Source organism: Vidua macroura, chromosome 8 (assembly GCF_024509145.1).
Source record: "Vidua macroura isolate BioBank_ID:100142 chromosome 8, ASM2450914v1, whole genome shotgun sequence".
Taxonomy (NCBI): Eukaryota; Metazoa; Chordata; class Aves; order Passeriformes; family Viduidae; genus Vidua; species Vidua macroura.
In genome coordinates, this window is record NC_071578.1 from 4,409,547 (window position 1) to 4,430,257 (window position 20,711).

Consider the following 20,711-nt stretch of genomic DNA (forward strand, 5'->3'; position numbering starts at 1 on the left):
TTGTGGAACGTCTTTAAATTTATCTGCAAAATTTAAATTTATCTCACTTCCAATCACAGCCTACTAAAGAAGGTAAGTGGAAGAGACAAAAGTGGAAGAGACAAAAATAAAAGAAGTGCAGTTGACATTTAGATCCTATTTCCTCACACATGAGGAGACTGTAATAAAATCAGCCTTACCCACTCCTGATGAGGTCGTATGTCAGCGATCCAAAATCAGGCTGTGGAGATGCAGTGCAGGTATCAATGAACACCTGGAGATTTGGGGCAGTGGAATGAAGAGTCACTTCAGCAAAGAGCGTTTGGTTCGAGTCTATGTAGTATGGAGAGTATTTTATGGGCTTGGAGAACAAATCTGGCTCGTAGAAGGCCATGCTGACGTTTTACTTCCCCCGAGCAGCCAGGTTTTGGATGGCTTTTTTTGTTGTGGTGTAAATGAGTTCCAAGGTTTCATTGCTCCTCATCCTGCACTGTGCAGTGATCTCGGTGTTCCTCTGGTGGGTGATGACGTTGCCAGCTGGAGCCAGGGAGATGGTGTTGGTGTAAGTGATGCCGTGCCCTTCATCATGCCATCAGCACATTAAAATAAGTTTCACTTTTAGAGATGTTTAACATTTTACCCTTCAGTTGCCTATATAAGACCTGTTGTGCAGAAATCAATGAAATATCACAGATAAACAGGTTTCCATACCTGTGAATTCTATTGAGTTGCTTTCCACGAGAGCCAGAGCAGTGAAGAGAGGCAGGAGGAGGAGCTGCCTGAGCAGCTGCATTTTGAGGACAGCTGGGGAGGGCAGGCTTTGGCTTTCCTGCCTTTTATACCTCCTGCTATTTCACAACCATCCTGTAGTACAAGGTATTGTGGAGGGAGGCTTTAATCTGTCAGTCACTGTTTCTTTTTAACAGATAAAAATGAGAAAGTAACAGGTGGGGCCATTTTTTAAACAGGCACCGTGTGCAGTAAGTTTAAAGTGCTTTTGTCAGCTCTCGTGGTTCAGAGCACATTTTCCAGTAGATTTCATTCACAGGCTGTTTGGGGGTATTGGCATGAGCAGGAATGTTGTGGAAGGGACTGACAGATTCCCTTGGGAGACACATTTGCAGTTTTCTCTCAGCACTGCTCAGCAGGAATTTGGTTTCTCGCTCCTTCATTTTGACATCTCTTCCTTTAGGTTACACTGGGCAAACCATTCCCTGTCCTTGCTGAGGACTGTAAAGTACAGCTGTTTTTGTAAAAGAGCTGTCTTGAATACATTGCTGAAACAGCCAGGGATGAGCAAGGCCAGATTGTCACACATTAAAAGAAGAAGATTGCACTTTGCAGACAGGACTTTCTTAGCCCCACACCAGGAGCTACAGAAGGAAAAAGGAATCAGCTTTTCCTTCCTGAGGCAAGGAGACAAGGACAGCCCTGAAACCTCAATTCCTCTTAGCACAACTTTAACAAAGTACCTGTTCCAATATATTCCCCCTATTTTGTCTCATAAGGACCAAAGCTGTGAACTGCAGAGTATTTCTCAGTGCAGCACTGAGTTCCCAGTCCGTAAAGCTCCTGGGGCTGTGCCCGTGCCAGTGGCCCAGGTGTGCTGTTACCTGGCCTTGGGTCAGGCTGGTACCTGGGGGGGTGGGAGCAGCCAGGGCTCCCTCAGGAGCTGCTGCTCCAACATGGGCAGCACAAACCCCACAGCTGTGCAAACAGCTTTACTTCTTCCAGCTTTACTAGAAAATAAAGTCAAGACCTTCTTGAAACACATCCAGGTGCTTTTCTTCCATTGTAATTTTTTTGACTATTTTCTTTGCAAGCAAACTGATCTATAATGCATTTGTAATGATACTGCACTTCTAATCTCAGACCTATACCTTCTTTAAAACGACCCTCTCTGATTTTTAACTCACTTTAAGGATTTTGAATGCAACTGTCTCTTCATCCTGAAATGTACTTACACTGCCTTTGAGTGTGGAGGCATTAAATACATGTTTAAAGATGTTGCACAGCATTCCCATTGGCTTCTGGAAATGCTAAATTTGCATTTACTCTGTGTAGCCTTTTATTTCTCAAACCCACACACATACTTGCAAGGAATTGTCAAATGTTAACATTCCTTTTGTGCCTGGATGTGAATCTGCAGTGAATGTGTGAGCTGGCATGTGGATCCCTGCCAATCAGTGCTGTGTCCTTCAGAACCTGATGCCCTTTAAATCATTACCTGTGAGAAGCAGAGCTCAGGGTTATGAGTGTGGTGGAGTTTTGAATGAACTGAGCACAATTAGAACTGAAGGAACCTTGAGAGGGAAACAAAGTCTTGATGAGAAAAACCAGGCAGTTGATCCAATTATTTTTTGTCACTGAGAGTATTTATTGAAGTTTAGGCTTTTTTTTGTATAGATCCGAAAGTCCTGAAATTAAGCAGCCCAAGTTCATTTAAGATTAAATACCTTTAGATTTACACCCACTAGTATATTTTTAGAAATAAGCAGCAGATTTTGGAACACAATGAACAGGTCTAGAGGTGCTCAACATGATGTCACAGTCAGAAGCATCATTTCTTTGGGACAATGACAACAACGACGCCGTCGCTTGTGCTTCTCCTGGCTCTTCTCCTGGAGCCTGGGAAGGGTCTGAAAGGAGGGAACCTGTTCCCTGGGAAGGGTCTGAAAGGAGGGAACCTGTTCCCTGGGAAGGGTCTGAAAGGAGGGAACCTGTTCCCTGGGAAGGGTTGGGGAGGAGGAAGAGGGAGTATGTTGCACCCTGACACTTTGCAGCGTAGGCAAATTGCAGGGTTTACAGCAGCTCCGTAACGGAGCTGGACAAGCCTCTGGCCTGATGAAGGATGATTCCCACAGGTTGGGTCATTTACACACCTGAAAAAGGGAAAAAAAAAAACAACCCCACTTATAAATTATCATGTAATGACTGTGACACGCTCACTAAGCCCATTTTTCCCTCGGTTGCAAGAAACTTTCTTCCAAAAATGTCCAGCTGTGATGTTAATCACAACTCACAGCACTGAGCTCCTGAACAGGGATGCCACTGCATGGAATTTGGATGTCTGTTGGTGTAATGTGCATCATAACACATACAAATGTCACACATGTAAAGTGCCTCGTGGAATTTTGTCAATACATATTAAATCACATTATAAGCTGTACAGTGATGAGGTAGTGGAATTTTACTGCACACTCTGCTATGGTTCATGCTTAGTTAAAACAAACTAAAGGACAGCCCTGAAAAGGAGGATTTTGATTTTTGGAAGCTTAGAGCTGTCCATGAAGGATTCCCCTGGGCAGCCAAGACAACACCAGCATCCCAGCCCCTCTGACATGTCTTTGAAACCCTGCTGGCATCATCTGCTGCCATAAATCAGTGACTCCAGCAAGAATGGCTCCAGGGACATCTGGATCAACAGATGTGCACCAAGAACATCTGTCTGTTTCCAAGAAATCGTGGTGCTTTGCCAAATTTTAGTGTGATTAGTAATTGGAAGTATGGGTATGACTGAGTAGTCAAATCAAGTTGTACCTGAGCATTTGAAGGGTGTAAAAAACTGGTGTGAAATCATGTTTGGGGTATCCCAGCTTGGCTGGGGCATCTGACATGCATGAATAAATATTTACCCTTCCAGTGTTACTCTTGGCATCCCAGGTCTCCTTGGCCGGCACAGGCTATTGAGGTATCTCAGCAACATCAGCCTCACGTGGTCAGGCAGGGGAATGAGCTCTGTTGCAGGGGAAGGAATTGAATGCTGATAAACCAGAGGTAAGCACAGAGAATGCAGCAGGTATTTTACTGCATATTTTTTTACTGCATACGTATTTTAAATACTGGCCTGCTCTGCAAATTTAAAAGTGGGCCTTGAATAGCAGCTGAGTGGGGAGGAAATTAATTTCTCTCTCTTTGATGATGTTCCATCAAAAGCTCATTTCTCCCTCCTACAACTAACAACTAACCCTGAGGTAACTCCTTGGTGTTGTTCTCTTCTGGAAGAGGGGGAATTTGCCAGGATCATCAGATGTCTCTGCCTATGAGCCCTCCAGAGCACAGGGCACTGGGTGGGCAGCAGCTGGCAGGCTACGGGAGGACATTTCAAATGGTTTTTGACCACAAATGATGCAGACCTAGGTCAGCTCATCCCCTTGGCACTCACCACTGAGGATGGTTCTGCTGCCAGCTCTGTATAAGCAGCCTGTGATCCTTGGCTGAGCTGTGGCATTCCCAATCTCTCTGCCTGCATCCAGCCTCTCCCACTTGCCCTGCACCCATCCCCTCTGCCAGTGAACTGCCAGCTCTTCCCAGCTCACATCTCTTACCCAGAGTATCCTGCCCTTAGGAAGAGAAGGCATTAAAAAGAAGAAAGAATCTAATACCTTACCTGAGCCCGTAGTTGCTGCATTTGTCTTTGGATTGGCTTTTAATGAAAGAAAAAAAAGAAAATGTTAAAAAGTGAGCTGATTGAGGAAAATATGTGCTTTTATGCCATCAGTTAATAAGCATGGCAATGAGCAGAACACATTGGGACTAGGAAATATTATTAGCAACAGTTCTGAGGAATAGAATTGTCATGGACAAAGGTTTCATACTAAGGAAAGTGTGGGGGCTCGAGTACTACAAGTGACATATTACTGGCATTAATGGGCACAAGATTTAATTCTGTTTATCCCTCTGTGTGGGACATGTTCAAATGTCTGCTTTGTACCTGAAGTTCAGTTTCCTGTGTGTATTACCAAAGCAGACAAGTGCCTTTTATCAAAGTGTAGCTGACATGACCAGACTCTAAAAGAAGCCCTGGGTCTGCTCTGTGAGCAACTGAGGCAGAACGTTATCAACTAGTGAGCAGAATTTGCAATTCATTTTTTTCAAAAGATAAAGCCCACTGTGGAAAACTAAGGTTCAAAGCAAACACCACTGAATATGTCAAAAGGATTCCCAGTGACTCAACTTCCAGTGGGGATTCAGCTCTGGAAGTGCAGGGGGGCTGGCTTTGTAGGAGTGAGATGATCTAGAGAAAATCTGAATTTATATTCTGTAGTGTGTCTGCCTCAGAGAATTCCAGTTCCTTAGAACTTGTAGCAGAGCAGGTATTCCTCCCATATCAATGCCAACAATTCAGGTCCCTTGATTTGTATGGAAGCCAAAAAAAATTATCCCCAAGGTTCAATATTAATTTTGTGAGATGATGCATGCAGTGGAGACAGGGAGCCTTGCCAGCACATCACCAGATCCCAGCTTTGGTAGGGAATTAAGGGTATAAACCAGGGTAAATCTGCATCACTTACTAGTGGCATTGGCTGCTGTTTCAGGAGTTGAAGGGACTGATGCAGCAGGTGAACTTGTCACTGTGAGAAGAGAAAAAATTAAATTAAACATTGCTGTGTTCTAATACATGGATGATTCATATGGAATACAGTACACTGTTCCCCACAGCTGAAGAAATGTCCAGAAATAAATAGCTGGGTTTTCAGCTGTTGTGGGCTCGGTCGTGACTTTCAAAGAGAAAATAAAACCACACTTCAGTGTCTGTTCCATTATTGTGTGGGCAAAGCCAGGGCTGTCAAGGGGGAGTGGAGCAGGATTTTACTCAAGGTTATCCTGAAATTCTGACCAATATACTGAAGTTATACACACCTTCTGCTCCAGGTGTTGTGTCTCCTGCAGGGGCTGATCAGAGACACAAGAGAAAACAAAACTGCAAGTTAAAAACTGTTTTCCCAGTGCTGGGCAGGGGAGAGATACCCAAACCTCAGGAGACCTGCAGGTCTCACTTGGGGGCTGGACAATGTTCCAGAGTGGGAGCAGCCTCAGTGGGAGGAAAACACATCCCTGTGCTGCCTCTGACCATGGCACAGCTCTGGGAGCCTGGGGCTGTTTGCTAAACACCAGTTTGGGCTGCTGGGATAAAGCTTCTGACATGCAGTGCCTGCCCAGTGCCGTGTGCTGTGAGGGCTGTGGATGCCTTGGTGGGCACTGAAGCTGCCCACACCCATGGCAAATACATCCCAGAGTGAGCAGGGACTGGGATGCAGCTCTGGGAAGCGCAGGAAGGCTGATTTTCTGGGAATGGGATGACCAAGAGCAAATCTGGGTTTCTATTGATGCAGGGTGTCTGCCCCTTCCCACTGCTTTCATCAGGGCCAGTGTTTTTCTGTTTCCTCTTTCCCTTTTGCTCCTTTATTGTGTCTGGAAGCCAAAGGGAAGGCAGCTGGGATTATCTCCAGTCCCTGAGGTTATATTTTCATGGAGACAGGGAGGCAGTCAATACATGGTCAGAGCATGGTGGACAGCTAAACATGTAAACCAGAGCAACACTGCATTACTTACAGGTGGCAGTGTCTGCTGGTGCAGCAGTGGGTGCTGCTGCTGCTGTGAGAAAGAAAAGATGAATTTAAATATTCTCTGCATGTTAAATGTATTTTTTTTTCCCCTGACACCCATAGCATGTAGGCCATAGTTACTCTTTTATTACTAACTAGTGGTAATGTCTGCTGGTGCAGGACTAGGAGAGACTGTGAAAAAGAAAAGGTGAAATTAAATATTAAGTGTATATTTTTGCTCTGAAATTTGTAGTATCTAATCCAGAGTAACACTGAATTACTTACTAGTGGTAAGGTCTGCTGGTGCAGGACTAGGAGAAACTGTGAAAAAGAAAAGGTGAAGTTAAATTTCATGTGCAATTAAATTTTTTTTTCCTAAAAAGTGATAGCATATACACCACAGTAATGCTATTTAACTTACAAGTGGTTACATCTGCAGGTTCAGCAGTAGGAGAGACTGTTGCTGTGAGAGAGAAAAGGTGAAATTAAATTTTATGTGCATGTTAAATGTACATTTTTTTCCTCAAGACTGATAACATGTATGCCACAGTAATGCTATTTAACTTACAAGTGGTCACATCTGCAGGTTCAGCAGTAGAGACTGTTGCTGTGAGAGAGAAAAAACTAAATTAAATTTTATATATGCATTTTAAATGTTTTTTTTTCCTAAAGACTGATTGCAATTACGCCACAGTAATGCTATTTAACTTACAAGTGGTTACATCTACAGGCTCAGCAGTAGGAGAGACTGTTGCTGTGAAAAAGAAAAGGTGAAATTAAATTTTATATGCATTTTAAATATTTTTTTCCTAAAAACTGATAGCATATACACCACAGTGATGCTATTTTACTTACAAGTGGTTACATCTGCAGGTTCAGCAGGAGAGACTGTTGATGTGAGAGAGAAAAAACTAAATTAAATTTTATATATGCATTCTAATATTTTTTTTTCCTAAAGACTGATAGTAATTACGCCACAGTAATGCTATTTTACTTACAAGTGGTCACATCTGCAGGTTCAGCAGTAGAGACTGTTGCTGTGAGAGAGAAAAGGTGAAATTGAATTTTATTTGCATTTAAAATATTTTTTCCTCAAGATTGATAGCAATTACACCACAGTGATGCTATTTTACTTACAAGTGGTCACATCTACAGGTTCAGCAGGAGAGACTGTTGCTGTGAGAGAGAAAAAATTAAATTAAATTTTATATGCATTTTAAATGGTTTTTTTTTTTCCTAAAGACTGGTAGCAATTACACCACAGTAATGCTATTTAACTTACAAGTGGTTACATCTGCAGGTTCAGCAGGAGGAGAGACTGTTGCTGTGAGAGAGAAAAAACTAAATTAAATTTTATATATGCATTCTAATATTTTTTTTCCCAAAAACTGATAGCATATACACCACAGTAATGCTATTTAACTTACAGCTGGTCACACCTGCAGGTTCAGCAGTAGGAGAGACTGTTGCTGTGAAAAAGAAAAGGTGAAATTAAATTTTATATACATTTTAAATATTTTTTTCCTCAAGACTGATAGCATATAGAACACAGTAATGCTATTTAACTTACAAGTGGTTACATCTGCAGGTTCAGCAGGAGGAGAGACTGTTGCTGTGAGAGAGAAAAGGTGAAATTAAATTTTATGTGCATGTTAAATGTATATTTTTTCCTAAAAAGTGATAGCATATACACCACAGTAATGCTATTTTACTTACAAGTGGTTACATCTACAGGTTCAGGAGTAGGAGAGACTGTTGCTGTGAGAGAGAAAAGGTGAAATTAAATTTTATGTGCATGTTAAATGTACATTTTTTTCCTCAAGACTGATAACATGTATGCCACAGTAATGCTATTTAACTTACAAGTGGTTACATCTGCAGGTTCAGAAGTAGGAGAGAATGTTGCTGTGAAAAAGAAAAGGTGAAATTAAATTTTATATGCATTTTAAATAGTTTTTCCTCAAGACTGATAGCAAATACACCACAGTAATGCTATTTAACTTACAAGTGGTCACATCTGCAGGTTCAGCAGGAGAGACTGTTGCTGTGAGAGAGAAAAAACTAAATTAAATTTTATATATGCATTCTAATATTTTTTTCCTAAAGACTGATAGTAATTACGCCACAGTAATGCTATTTAACTTACTAGTGGTTACATCTGCAGGTTCAGAAGTAGGAGAGAATGTTGCTGTGAGAGAGAAAAGGTGAAATTAAATTTTATTTGCATTTAAAATATTTTTTTTCCTAAAGACTGATAGCAATTACACCACAGTAATGCTATTTTACTTACAACTTGTTACATCTGCAGGTTCAGCAGTAGGAGAGACTGTTGCTGTGAGAGAGAAAAAGCTAAATTAAATTTTATATGCATTTTAAATATTTGTTTTCCCAAAAACTGATAGCATATACACCACAGTAATGCTATTTAACTTACAAGTGGTCACATCTGCAGGTTCAGCAGTAGGAGAGACTGTTGCTGTGAGAGAGAAAAGGTGAAATTAAATTTTATGTGCATTTTATATATTTTTTTTCCTAAAGACTGATAGCATGTATGCCACAGTAATGCTATTTAACTTACTAGTGGTTACATCTGCAGGTTCAGCAGTAGGAGAGACTGTTGCTGTGAAAAAGAAAAGGTGAAATTAAATTTTATATGCATTTTAGATATTTTTTTCCTCAAGACTGATAGCATATACAACACAGTAATGCTATTTAACTTACAAGTGGTTGCATCTGCAGGTTCAGCAGGAGAGACTGTTGCTGTGAGAGAGAAAAAGCTAAATTAAATTTTATATGCATTTTAAATGTTCTTTTTTTTTCCTAAAGACTGGTAGCAATTACATCGCAGTAATGCTATTTAACTTACAACTGGTTACATCTGCAGGTTCAGCAGCAGGAGAGACTGTTGCTGTGAGAGAGAAAAAACTAAATTAAATTTTATATGCATTTTAAATTTTTTTTTTCCCAAAAACTGATAGCATATACACCACAGTAATGGTATTTAACTTGCAAGTGGTCACATCTGCAGTTTCAGCAGCAGGAGAGACTGTTGCTGTGAGAGAGAAAAGGTGAAATTAAATTTTATGTGCATGTTAAATGTATATTTTTTCCTAAAAAGTAATAGCATATACACCACAGTAATGCTATTTAACTTACAGCTGGTCACACCTGCAGGTTCAGCAGTAGGAGAGACTGTTGCTGTGAAAAAGAAAAGGTGAAATTAAATTTTATATGCATTTTAAATAGTTTTTCCTCAAAACTGATAGCAATTACACCACAGTAATGCTATTTAACTTACAAGTGGTCACATCTGCAGGTTCAGCAGGAGAGACTGTTGCTGTGAGAGAGAAAAAACTAAATTAAATTTTATATATGCATTCTAATATTTTTTTCCTAAAGACTGATTGCAATTACGCCACAGTGATGCTATTTTACTTACAAGTGGTTACATCTGCAGGTTCAGCAGTAGGAGAGACTGTTGCTGTGAGAGAGAAAAGGTGAAATTAAATTTTATGTGCATTTAAAATATTTTTTTTCCTAAAGACTGATAGTAATTACGCCACAGTAATGCTATTTAACTTACAAGTGGTCACATCTGCAGGTTCAGCAGCAGGAGAGACTGTTGCTGTGAGAGAGAAAAGGTGAAATTAAATTTTATGTGCATTTTATATATTTTTTTTCCTAAAGACTGATAGCATGTATGCCACAATGATGCTATTTTACTTACAAGTTTTTACATCTGCAGGTTCAGCAGGAGAGACTGTTGCTGTGAGAGAGAAAAAACTAAATTAAATTTTATATATGCATTTTAATATTTTTTTCCTAAAGACTGATAGTAATTACACCACAGTAATGCTATTTTACTTACAAGTGGTTACATCTGCAGGTTCAGCAGTAGGAGAGACTGTTGCTGTGAGAGAGAAAAGGTGAAATTAAATTTTATTTGCATTTAAAATATTTTTTTTCCTAAAGACTGATAGCAATTACGCCACAGTAATGCTATTTTACTTACAAGTGGTCACATCTGCAGGTTCAGCAGCAGGAGAGACTGTTGCTGTGAGAGAGAATAGGTGAAATTAAATTTTATGTGCATTTTAAATGTACATTTTTTTCCTCAAGACTGATAGCAATTACACCACAGTAATGGTATTTTACTTACAACTGGTTACATCTGCAGGTTCAGCAGCAGGAGAGACTGTTGCTGTGAGAGAGAAAAGGTGAAATTAAAATTTATGTGCATGTTAAATGTACATTTTTTCCTAAAAACTGATAGCATATACACCACAGTAATGCTATTTTACTTACAAGTGGTCACACCTGCAGGTTCAGCAGCAGGAGAGACTGTTGCTATGAGAGAAAAAAGGTGAAATTAAATTTTATATGCATTTAAAATATTTTTTTTCCTAAAGACTGATAGCAATTACACCACAGTAATGCTATTTAATTTACTAGTGGTTACATCTGCAGGTTCAGCAGGAGGAGAGACTGTTGCTGTGAAAAAGAAAAGGTGAAATTAAATTTTATATGCCTTTTAAATATTTTTTCATCAAGACTGATAGCAATTAACACCACAGTAATGCTATTTAACTTACAAGTGGTCACATCTGCAGGTTCAGCAGGAGGAGAGACTGTTGCTGTGAGAGAGAAAAAACTAAATTAAATTTTATATGCATTTTAAATATTTGTTTTCCCAAAAACTGATAGCATATACACCACAGTAATGGTATTTAACTTACAAGTGGTCACATCTGCAGGTTCAGCAGGAGGAGAGATTGTTGCTGTGAGAGAGAAAAAACTAAATTAAATTTTGTGTGCATTTTAAACGTATTTTTTTTCCACCACGACCCATAGCATATAAACCAGAGTAATCCTGTTTTACTTAATCCAGAACGAAAAGGTGAAATTAAATATTGTCTGCATTTTAACTATATAGTTTTCCTCTGAGACCTACAGCATTTCCTGTTTATAGGAAATCAGGGCTTAGATTTAACAGTGATAGAGCCTCATTTGTCTGGGATACCTTGTAATTTAAGGGATAGGGCTTGGGTTTGTTTTTTCCCATCCTTTAAATACTGCGTGGTTCAGCCTCCCTCCTTGCTTCTTCACTGAGTCAATGAGCTGGCAGTTGACTGATCTTGAGGTTTATTAATTTACTTCAGTCCTATCAATGTAATCTATTTTGAACAAACTCAAGCGCTGTTACTGGATTTTATGGCATTGTGTCTGTACCTTACCTTCAGCCAGCGTGGAAAGGATTTCTGCAGCTGGGGTTGTCACATCTGCTACAAGTGCATCAGGCAACACGTTTGGTTCCGAAGTGTTTTCAGAGGCTGCGAGAAAAAGGAAGAAATGTGGAAACAAGAGGGAAAGAGCACTCGGGTAAGGCTGGAATCAGCTCTGGATGCATTTCAATGCCTTCAGGTTCCATGGTGTGGGTTCAAAATGCGCCCCATCCTCACAGCAGGCTCTGCCCGCAGCACTCGCAGCTCCCGCCTGGCTGGTGGCAGCAGGTCAATGGCAGGGTGGCCAAATCCATAGAGCTGCACTGAGAGATGCTGATTTTGCAGCATATTTTGGCTTCCCCGCTGAAGTCCTGTCCCAGCCACGCTTTTCTGACATTCTGCATGTTGTGCAAGTGCCCTTTACCTGTCTGTGGTGTAATCGGGATTTCTGATGTCCTGCTTTCCTCTGTGGGGTTGGTGGAAGAGAGGGAGGCTGAAAGGGTGAGAAATTAAATGGCTGCAAGCAGAAATTAAAAGCTTAAGGGTGATTTCAAGAGCTTGTGACTTGATTTAGGTCTCAGGTTTAATAAAAAAACGGATCTAGTGGGTGATGTCCCTGCCCATGGGAGAGGGTTGGATCCTGGTGATCTTTAGGGTCCTTTCCAACTCAAACCATTGCATGATTGTCAATTGCTGAATAACTGGAGAGGCTCATCCCCCAGCTGAGGGAAATGAGTGCAAATGCCTGTCTGTGGTCCTTAATGTTTCCAGAGCATTTATGAATTTTGGACACACAGAATTACAATGATCTGGACAGTTTTTCTTTGCAATTTTGTAAGTGTGTTCTTTACAGCTACAACTCAGAGATTTTAATCAGTAGGTGTAGCTATCCCTGCCTGTCCTGACAGGCTGATATTTTTCAAGTGAAGATGTTGTCGGGGGATTGTTCCTTCACAAAAGAGGAACTAAGGACAACTATATTGTCTGCTATGAATATCTACAGATTTCCATGGTCTCATCTTAATTTGGCTGAAAACCCCAAATTAACAGAGAGTTTGCTTTAAAAAGCACATGTGAAATGGCCGTTCTTACCTTCATCAACTGTGGTTGGGATTTCAGGAGCTAATGTGTTCATTTCATCTGTGATAGGAGTGGGTGCAGAAGACACATCTGAGGAAATACAAAGCAGAGAGAGATTGGCAGCAATTAGGAGTGAACATGTGAATGAAAGTCTTGATGAAGGTAAATAAACTTGGGCTTTGTGGGACAATCAGTCATTGCACAGCCTTTTATTTTTGATTACAAAAAATTACTTTCACCCCGTTTAATATTTATTAACAAAGGCAACCTGCAGAGACATTGCAAGGATCTGGGACATGTTCACACTTTGGGTTTCATGGGAAAGAAAGTCAGATCCCTGGACTTTAACTTTTGGTCATGAGGCTCAGAAAGCATCTTCCAGTTCACTTCATTGTAGCGAATTTGGGAGATTTGTGTTCCTCCTGCCTGCTTTAAAGAAATCCCATCTGTTGCTCAAAATTTCCACACATGACATTTGCAGCTTGTTTTTTAACCTTGCCTTTGCCAGCAGGAGTCAGGGGTTCTGTGGCAGCTGTCACAGTTGCTACTGTGTTAAAACCTTAAGAAGAAATGGTTTTGGGAACCAGCTTTTCATTTCTGTGTTACATATAATAAAACACATATTCATGATTCTATGTGGTAGAAAACTTCATTTTAACACCTGCTCTTCTGTGTGTATTATGAAGAGCATAATTAACACCTAGAAATCCCAACAAACATCAGTAGAGGCTGTACTTTAAGGTTTCCAGTGTGTTATGATTATTTCAGCAAAAAAAAAAAAAAAAAAAAAAAGAATCAGAAACTTAGACCTGGAGTGTAAAAACTTGCCTCATGTTTTCATTAATTATTAGTAGGTAAGTGGCAAATACAGTTTGTACTAGCAATGCAAAGAAATAATGAAAATATAAAGAAATAATGTTGCAGTGGGTGAATAAATAGTAATTTGGAGCAATAACTTGTAATTCAGAGCACATGCATTTGTAGAAAACTGTCCGCCAAGGAGCCATAATCACATGATTTTTTGAGTTAAAAATTAGACTCTGAGCACTGAGGAGACTCTTTACAGAGCTAATTTTGGGACTCCTGTCCCAAAAGCTCAACCTTACCTGTCGGTGCAACTGTGGAGTGCATTGCATCTGTGAAAAGGAAAAAAAAAGCAAGAATTTACTTTCTTGGGCAGTTATTTATATTACATATTTATGATGAGAATTATTTTTGTTTCCACTCACACATGCCTGGTTCACAACTGGATGGCCTCTATTTTCTCCTTCCTCTTTGTCTTTCTTATCTTGGGGGTTGGCTGTGATCAGACATTGACTAAAGTGGTCCTGAACCACCTGCTTTTCACTATTTTCATACCCAGGGCTTGCTGTCCAATCTTGTGATTTTGTGCAAGACATCCTTTTGCTCCTCAATCACTCAGACTTAAACAGAAGAAGCAACCCCACCTCCACTTTTCAGCCCTGGCCTGATTTCCAAGCTCTACCCTGATGTTTCTTGCATTTATGGTGAACAGCATAATCCAAGGAGGTTTTTTCTTATAATTATATTTTTTTTTCATTATTGTTTTTATCTTTACCTGAGCAGATGACACCAACATCCTCACTGAGCCCACAGTTGTGCTTGCCCCAGCCGGCATGCCGGCAGCCCCAAAGGTGGGATTCAGTTCCTCTACACTGCACATCATCCAACTGGATGACTTTTCCACTGAGGCCAAAGTAAGACAGTCCCAGGAGCAGAGACAGCTTGGCCACAGTGAAGTTGTCTGCACACAACGTTGGCACTGTTCATACTGAAATAATCATCACAGACCGTGCCCCATTTTCCATCATGATAAACTTCATCGATCCCCTCCAGATGCCAGTCTCTGTGGTTGTGGTGGAACTAAAGCAAAAGTTGACAGCTAAATCTCAATTTGCTTATTTATAGCTAAACTTCTGATGTGTAAATTTGAATCCTCGTGGCTCTGCTGCGTGCAGGGCCTGATCTACCCTGGTAAGGTATGGCTGGCTGTGCTGCTGAGGCACAGCTCACCCAGAGCTGGCTCGGGGAACTCTGCACATCTGCCAGGTACATTCACACTCAGGAGCACATCTCTTACCTTTGTGCTCCAATTTTTCTTTAATCCAGTCGGTAAATTTTTTCCATATTGAGTTTAAGTCTCTGTCTGGCTGGTTCCACCAGGCTCCGCTTGCTGTGGCAGAGAAAGAAATGTATTAGCCCTGAAGTAATTAATCATACTCTTGTTTTGGAAATAATTCAACACAGCCAACCCTTAATCTCTTTGTGAAACCACCTCCTTTTGTAAGGGATTGGCAAGACTTTTTTCATGATGCCTATGGTGATAAATAAAGCTCAAATTATCCCATTCAAACTAGCATGATTATAACTTTGAAGGAACATGTCATGCAGAGCATATTTCTACCTGGGTCTGGCAGACTGCTCTGTGTTTCTTTCCCCCTCTTTCTCTACATTTTAAAAAAGACAGTATAGAATAATTTTAATTAAAACTAGAATATTGGATGAAGAACATTTAGAAAACAACTTCCACAAGCTATTTCCCTCACGGAAAAGAAACAAAGGAATATTCTTAAGCCTTCTTCAGTCTGTAACCTTCATTGGTTATATTTCAAAATATAGTATCTTAATATAATATTACATATATTATATATATTGTACTATGTATTTTGAAGTACATACATTTTGAAATACAACCTATGGATTTGGACCGAATCTTTGACGTAGAAGACAAACTGTCTATTCTATGGTACAAAACTCATCAGCAATAGTTGAGGAGAATCCTTGCCACCACTTCCCAGCAAGCCAGACTGTATTAGTAAATAATTCTGTAACATTTCAGAAATAATTCAGCAACAGTTCTATAAAATCAAAATATTTTCAAGGCAGTACCTGGTTCAGTCAGGAGAGTGGTGCTCAGCAGAAGCAGCCAGGTGAGACGCACGTGGAGGTCCATGGTTGTTGGGGGTGGTCTGTTCTAGCCCAGCACAGCTGCAGAATTTATACCCAGTGGGTTCTGGTCTGCATCAAAGGCAGGTGCTGTGTAACCTGATCCCTCTCCCTGAGCTTCCAGATCGATGCCAAGGAAGTGATTTAGTGAGGATTTTCCTTTCACAAGGAACATCCAGACATCCGGATGAGGAGATCCAGCTCAGGGAGCTGTTCTGGACTGGCCACCGAGATCTTCCCAAACACTTCCCGGGCACCTTTGTGGCCCTGTGTTGATGGTGTGGCTGTTCCAGGAAGCAGTGATTTACTTTTGGAGATTAGGCTGTTTGGTAAGGATTCTCATGCCACCCATTAAGACATTTTCTAATTTACAACCATATTAACCAGATTAATTGGTGTGAGGATTGTGCCAAAAGATTAGCATCCTAAAAGTGTCAGGCAGGCCTCAAACAAATTCTCTTTGTTTGCCAAAATTACTCATGTAAGAAGCAGTTTTTCTTTTTTTCCTGACTTCTCTTTAACCTGGGAGAAGACATTTCAGATTTGCAGTTCTCTCTGACTTGCAGCCCCCAGAGCAATAAAAGAGCATCCAGTCTTCTCCCTGGCATGAAGTGATGGTGTCAACTCCACCATGGCCTCTGACATCCTAAAGGATGCCTCCAGCTCTGCCTCATTTTGTCCTGTCAGGGAGAAGGGACTCAGCTACAGAGAGGAAAAAAAACAAAGTTGAATTTTCTTAGCTGAATTAAAAATGGATGTATTTTTTTTTCTTTTCATGAACGCTTTTCTTATTTTCATGGCACAGTACAATTCTGTTTGGAGCCCTGATATAGGAATAGAAGGTGACATGGAAGGAACATGGCTGAATGCAAAAATCTTTATTTATTAAGAAGCATCAAGATTTGCTTTTTCAGCATTCCTCAGTCTCCTATATGAAACAGGTAAGAACCCAAGGAGGTCATGCAGAGGCTAAATCCTGCGTGCCAAGAACCAGCAGTGATGACAGGAGGGCTGACCTTTGTGGTCTTGGAAGGGCAAAGATGTTCCCTAGAACATTTTAAAGAAATCTATCAAAATGTGCTCCTAGAAAACAAACAGGGTGTGTAGTGAAATAGCTTTGGGCTGGAAGTTCAGCATTAATCTTTTTTCGCAGAGTGAAGTTTTGCTGCACTGGCACATCTCCCCCATCCCTGGAAATAATTTAATTTAGTATTATAATTTCTCTAAGTATCTGGGCCTAAAGGGGCTAAAAGCAGAAGGAAAATTTGGAGCTGTTCTGGTGCTGCTGCCACTGGAGGGCAGCGGGGCCCCGTCCTTGGGAAGCGAGCACCGGGCTGGGAAAAGATGCTCCAGCACCACAGAGCTGCTGTGGCACCCATAAAGACTCTCCACCTGAGCAAATCCCTTTAAAAGTACGCATTTTCTGTAAGGAATTCCACCGAAGTGTTTTGGAAGGAATAAGCTAGGCCTGACTGCCTCTCTCCTGTACGTGTATTTATTTGTATTTCTCATTCCCTGGGGAAAAAGAAAAATCACTGATGTGTGTGAGCTCACAATATTTTCCCGTGCTATAGCAATGTATTTGTCATTTCTTTCAGCATCATACTGCACTCCTGAAAAGTTTTCTTATGTGGTAAATCCTGGTTTTTGCTGAAGCCACTGCATTCCCAACATTCTGGGGCGGGCCATGCCCAGTGTCTTGCCACTGTGGAATGTTCCCAGTGCCAAAGTCAGTCCTGTACCAGCCCCTTCCCCAGTTCTGTTCCCTTCCCTGGACACATTCCAGCCCCACCATGTCTTTGTTGTCCTGAGGGACCCGAAGCTGATCCCAAATCTGAGGTGCCTCAGCAGTGCTGGCACAGGGGATGGCCACTGCCCTGGTCCTGCTGGCCACACTAGTGCTGGAACAGGCCGGGTTTTCTCTCTGACAGCCTTTCCACTGAAGTCAAATAAGTTCTGAAGTGAGAGGTGTTTTTGAGGAATGATAGACAAAAGGCAAATCCCTGTTGAAGTAAATCACATCCTCAATAACATAACCCGCGAGGCAATTGCCTGTATTTATGGTGAATTTATTGTAAAGTGAAAACTTTAGGTATGAAGCCACTGTGTTTGGACAAAACTGAGTGTTGAGTGCTGGGTCCAGCTTCCCAGTGCCAGAGGAGATTTCCCTTGGGATAAGGATGTCACAGCCTGTGGAAGCCCCAGTGAGGGAAAATCTTTGTCAGGGGTGAAGGCTGTGCCGCAGTCGAGGGCTGTCAGTGGCCTTGGCCCCACACATGGCAGGAGGGGCCATTCCATCCTGTTTCCCAGTAAGGCTTTCTGTCAACACACCCTGCTTGTCTTGGCACCTGCTGCATTCCTGCAGCTTTTCCTGCTTTCCACTTTCCTGTGGACAATGGTCTTAAAGGAGAGCTTTCCTCAGCTTCCAGCAAATCCCTTTGACCTCAGCAGTGCCACGGGCAGGGTCACATCAGTGCCATCTTCTCCAGCACACTTGGAACATTTGTCATCACAAACATGGGAGTGGCCTTGGAGTGCCAGCAACTGAGCTGTCACTATTAAATTGAATTTAAATTTTTAAAATTTAATTTTTAAATCAGTGCAGTGAGACCCATGAAGTTTACAGTGTAGCTCACTGCCAGTGCAGAGAAGAAGAAAGACTCTGTAGGCTGCCAAAGTTATTTATTCCCAGCTGAGTAGTGATTATGAAATTGATCATAATGAAACAAATTACCTGTGTTAGACAAATGATGGCGGGTATTTATTGATATATATACAATGAAGTATTTAAATTAATGGAGCAAAATCAAGGTTCAACTCATTGAGACAAGGGTGACCAAGACACGAGGTTAATCAAGCCAAAGCAGCAGAGCATCACTATGACTTCCTTATAACCGCATTTCCTTTTCTCCTTGCATTTTAATATCACTTAAGGACCTTTGAGTTTCATAAGGAAGTGCATAAATTCTCTTAGTTTTTTTTTTTGTGTGTGTGTGAAGTAAATCCAAATAACATATAATATTAAAAATTCTGTTTTATGCAGCACCTTTCCTTTTTTAAGACTTGAAACTTTTGACAAACTGATCCAGTGAGGAGGTTTTTCATACTCAATAGGTCACATCCTTTCAGTCCTGTGGCAAATTAGATTTATATGTAAGTTTCATATATTAAATCTCCTTAAATATTAAAAATCTATGCTTATCCTCATGAAAACTCATGCAAATCAGAATTACTGCTTTCTCTGTGGTCAAAATACACTGTATTTTAAGCTTTTCCTCATGCATAAGCTACTGAAGAAACGAAATAAGGTGCGAACCAGTAATAATTTAAAGAGCAATTTTTTTATGGTAGGGAATTTTTTTTCAAAATAGAAATGGTTGAATAAATATGAAATTGAAAGTGCCAGGCATTTCAGTTCCCATAGAAGCTGTCAGAGGAAGAAATAGACAAAATATACATTCTAGCAATTACAGTTTCTGTAAAATTCTGTAAAATTAACTGTGTAAAATTTTTCAAAGAGGTTCTTCACCCAGAGGGTGGTTGGACACTGGAACAGCTCCTCTGGTTCAGCACCAAACCTACCAGAGGTCAAGAAGTGCCTGGACAACATTATAAATCAGGTGGTTTAATTGTAGGTAGTCCTGTGAGGAGCAGGGAGCTGGACTCAAACATGATGGATTGTTCCCAAATCGAGATATTCTATGATTCTGTGATAACACTTCACCTTTTTTGTAAAACCTGTTTTGTTTCACAGAGTGTCCAACAACTGTATAATTAATTAAGAGTTGACTGTCCTTGCTAACAACTTGAAAAATCAGTGGAGAACAAGACTTTCAACTTTTTTTTACCATGAGGCAGACATTAAAAAAGTTGTCAAGGTCAAATTTGGGTAAGGACCAAGAAGGGCCAGAAGGTCATGGCTTATCCTTCAGAGGGATCTGACACAGCCCTGGTTACTTTCTCTTGCTTTCTGTCCCTAAGCTGCAGAGCAGTTGTGACTCTAAACCTTTGCATTTGGTTTATCCTGGTTATCTCACTCAAATAAATGATCCTCGGGTGTTCAATAAAAGCTTTGTCAAGGTGAGATATGTGGGATTAGGACTGTAAGTTCAGGAAAAGTCTCCTGTGTGAAAGTTTGTTGGTTCTGTGAGGGCAGAATGTGCTTTGGGATTGATTTTGTTGCTAAACCTTGGTAGAGAGCAAATAGAATTGGTTAAAGGAGGTTACAGGTGACTAAAAAGTGTGGTAATATAAGAGGATGGACTCTGAGTGACACTGCTTAAAATGCACTAAAAGATTTTGAACCTTAGTTGGATGGAAGTTTGCCATGTCAAATATGGATTAAAAATCAAGGAAAAAAGAGGGAAACACTGCATAGGACAGAGATTTGGTGACAATGTGGGTATTAAGAGAGGCATAATGCTGTGGAGAAATGTGTTTTATAGTTCAGGGGAGCACTTTTGAATATGACAAAATTAAAAATTCACCGTGGCTCCTCTTGAGCAAGCAAAGGTATTGCCTTGCACGCAAGCAAATGGCACTGGAATCACAGTGGCTGTCACACTTCTCTCCACACCACCCCTTGTGAGGACACCCCCACAGGTATTTCTCATCCCCCCTGAACATCATCCATGACAATTTTTCTTGGGCTGTGAGCAAAAGCCACATCTCCTGAGGGTGATGCAGCATGTCCACAAACCTGCTGATTGCAGACAGCTGCTTTATCACTTTAATCCCAGAAATCATCACAAATGTTCCCCCCAGGCTCTTTGCAAAATATTTCAGCCTGCCCTTAGCACTGGTTCCACCCATTCACCTCCGTCACTGACATTTATTTGAAAGACAAAAGAGAATTTCCCTGAACGTGGGTGTTTCATGGAAAGACAGAACCAGAGATTTATGCAAGTTGGTTTATGCTGCTTGAAGCAGGTTCTTCTATAAAGGCATTGAATACCTCCTGTGTTTTGCTCTGTACAAATTCAGTTCTGAAACATCAGAGCATGATACTAAATGCAATTACACAAATGTAAGAAGTTTACCTCTTTCTTCAGATCCTGTGCCAGCAATGAATGAAAAAAATCTGTCACTTCTAGGTGGAGTTTGAGTCACTGCAGTGACAGCTACATCTAGCAAG

At 40.8% G+C, this 20,711-nt stretch overlaps 1 protein-coding gene across 1 annotated transcript in view; it reads right to left on the reverse strand.

The window, feature by feature from the left end:
• DMBT1 (deleted in malignant brain tumors 1) overlaps positions 1–20,711 on the reverse strand; it is a 70,477-nt gene that overhangs the window by 1,564 nt on the left and 48,202 nt on the right. The window contains 1 exon segment of the mRNA XM_053983983.1: positions 180–565. Within this exon segment, the coding sequence (XP_053839958.1) occupies positions 180–565 (386 nt within the window).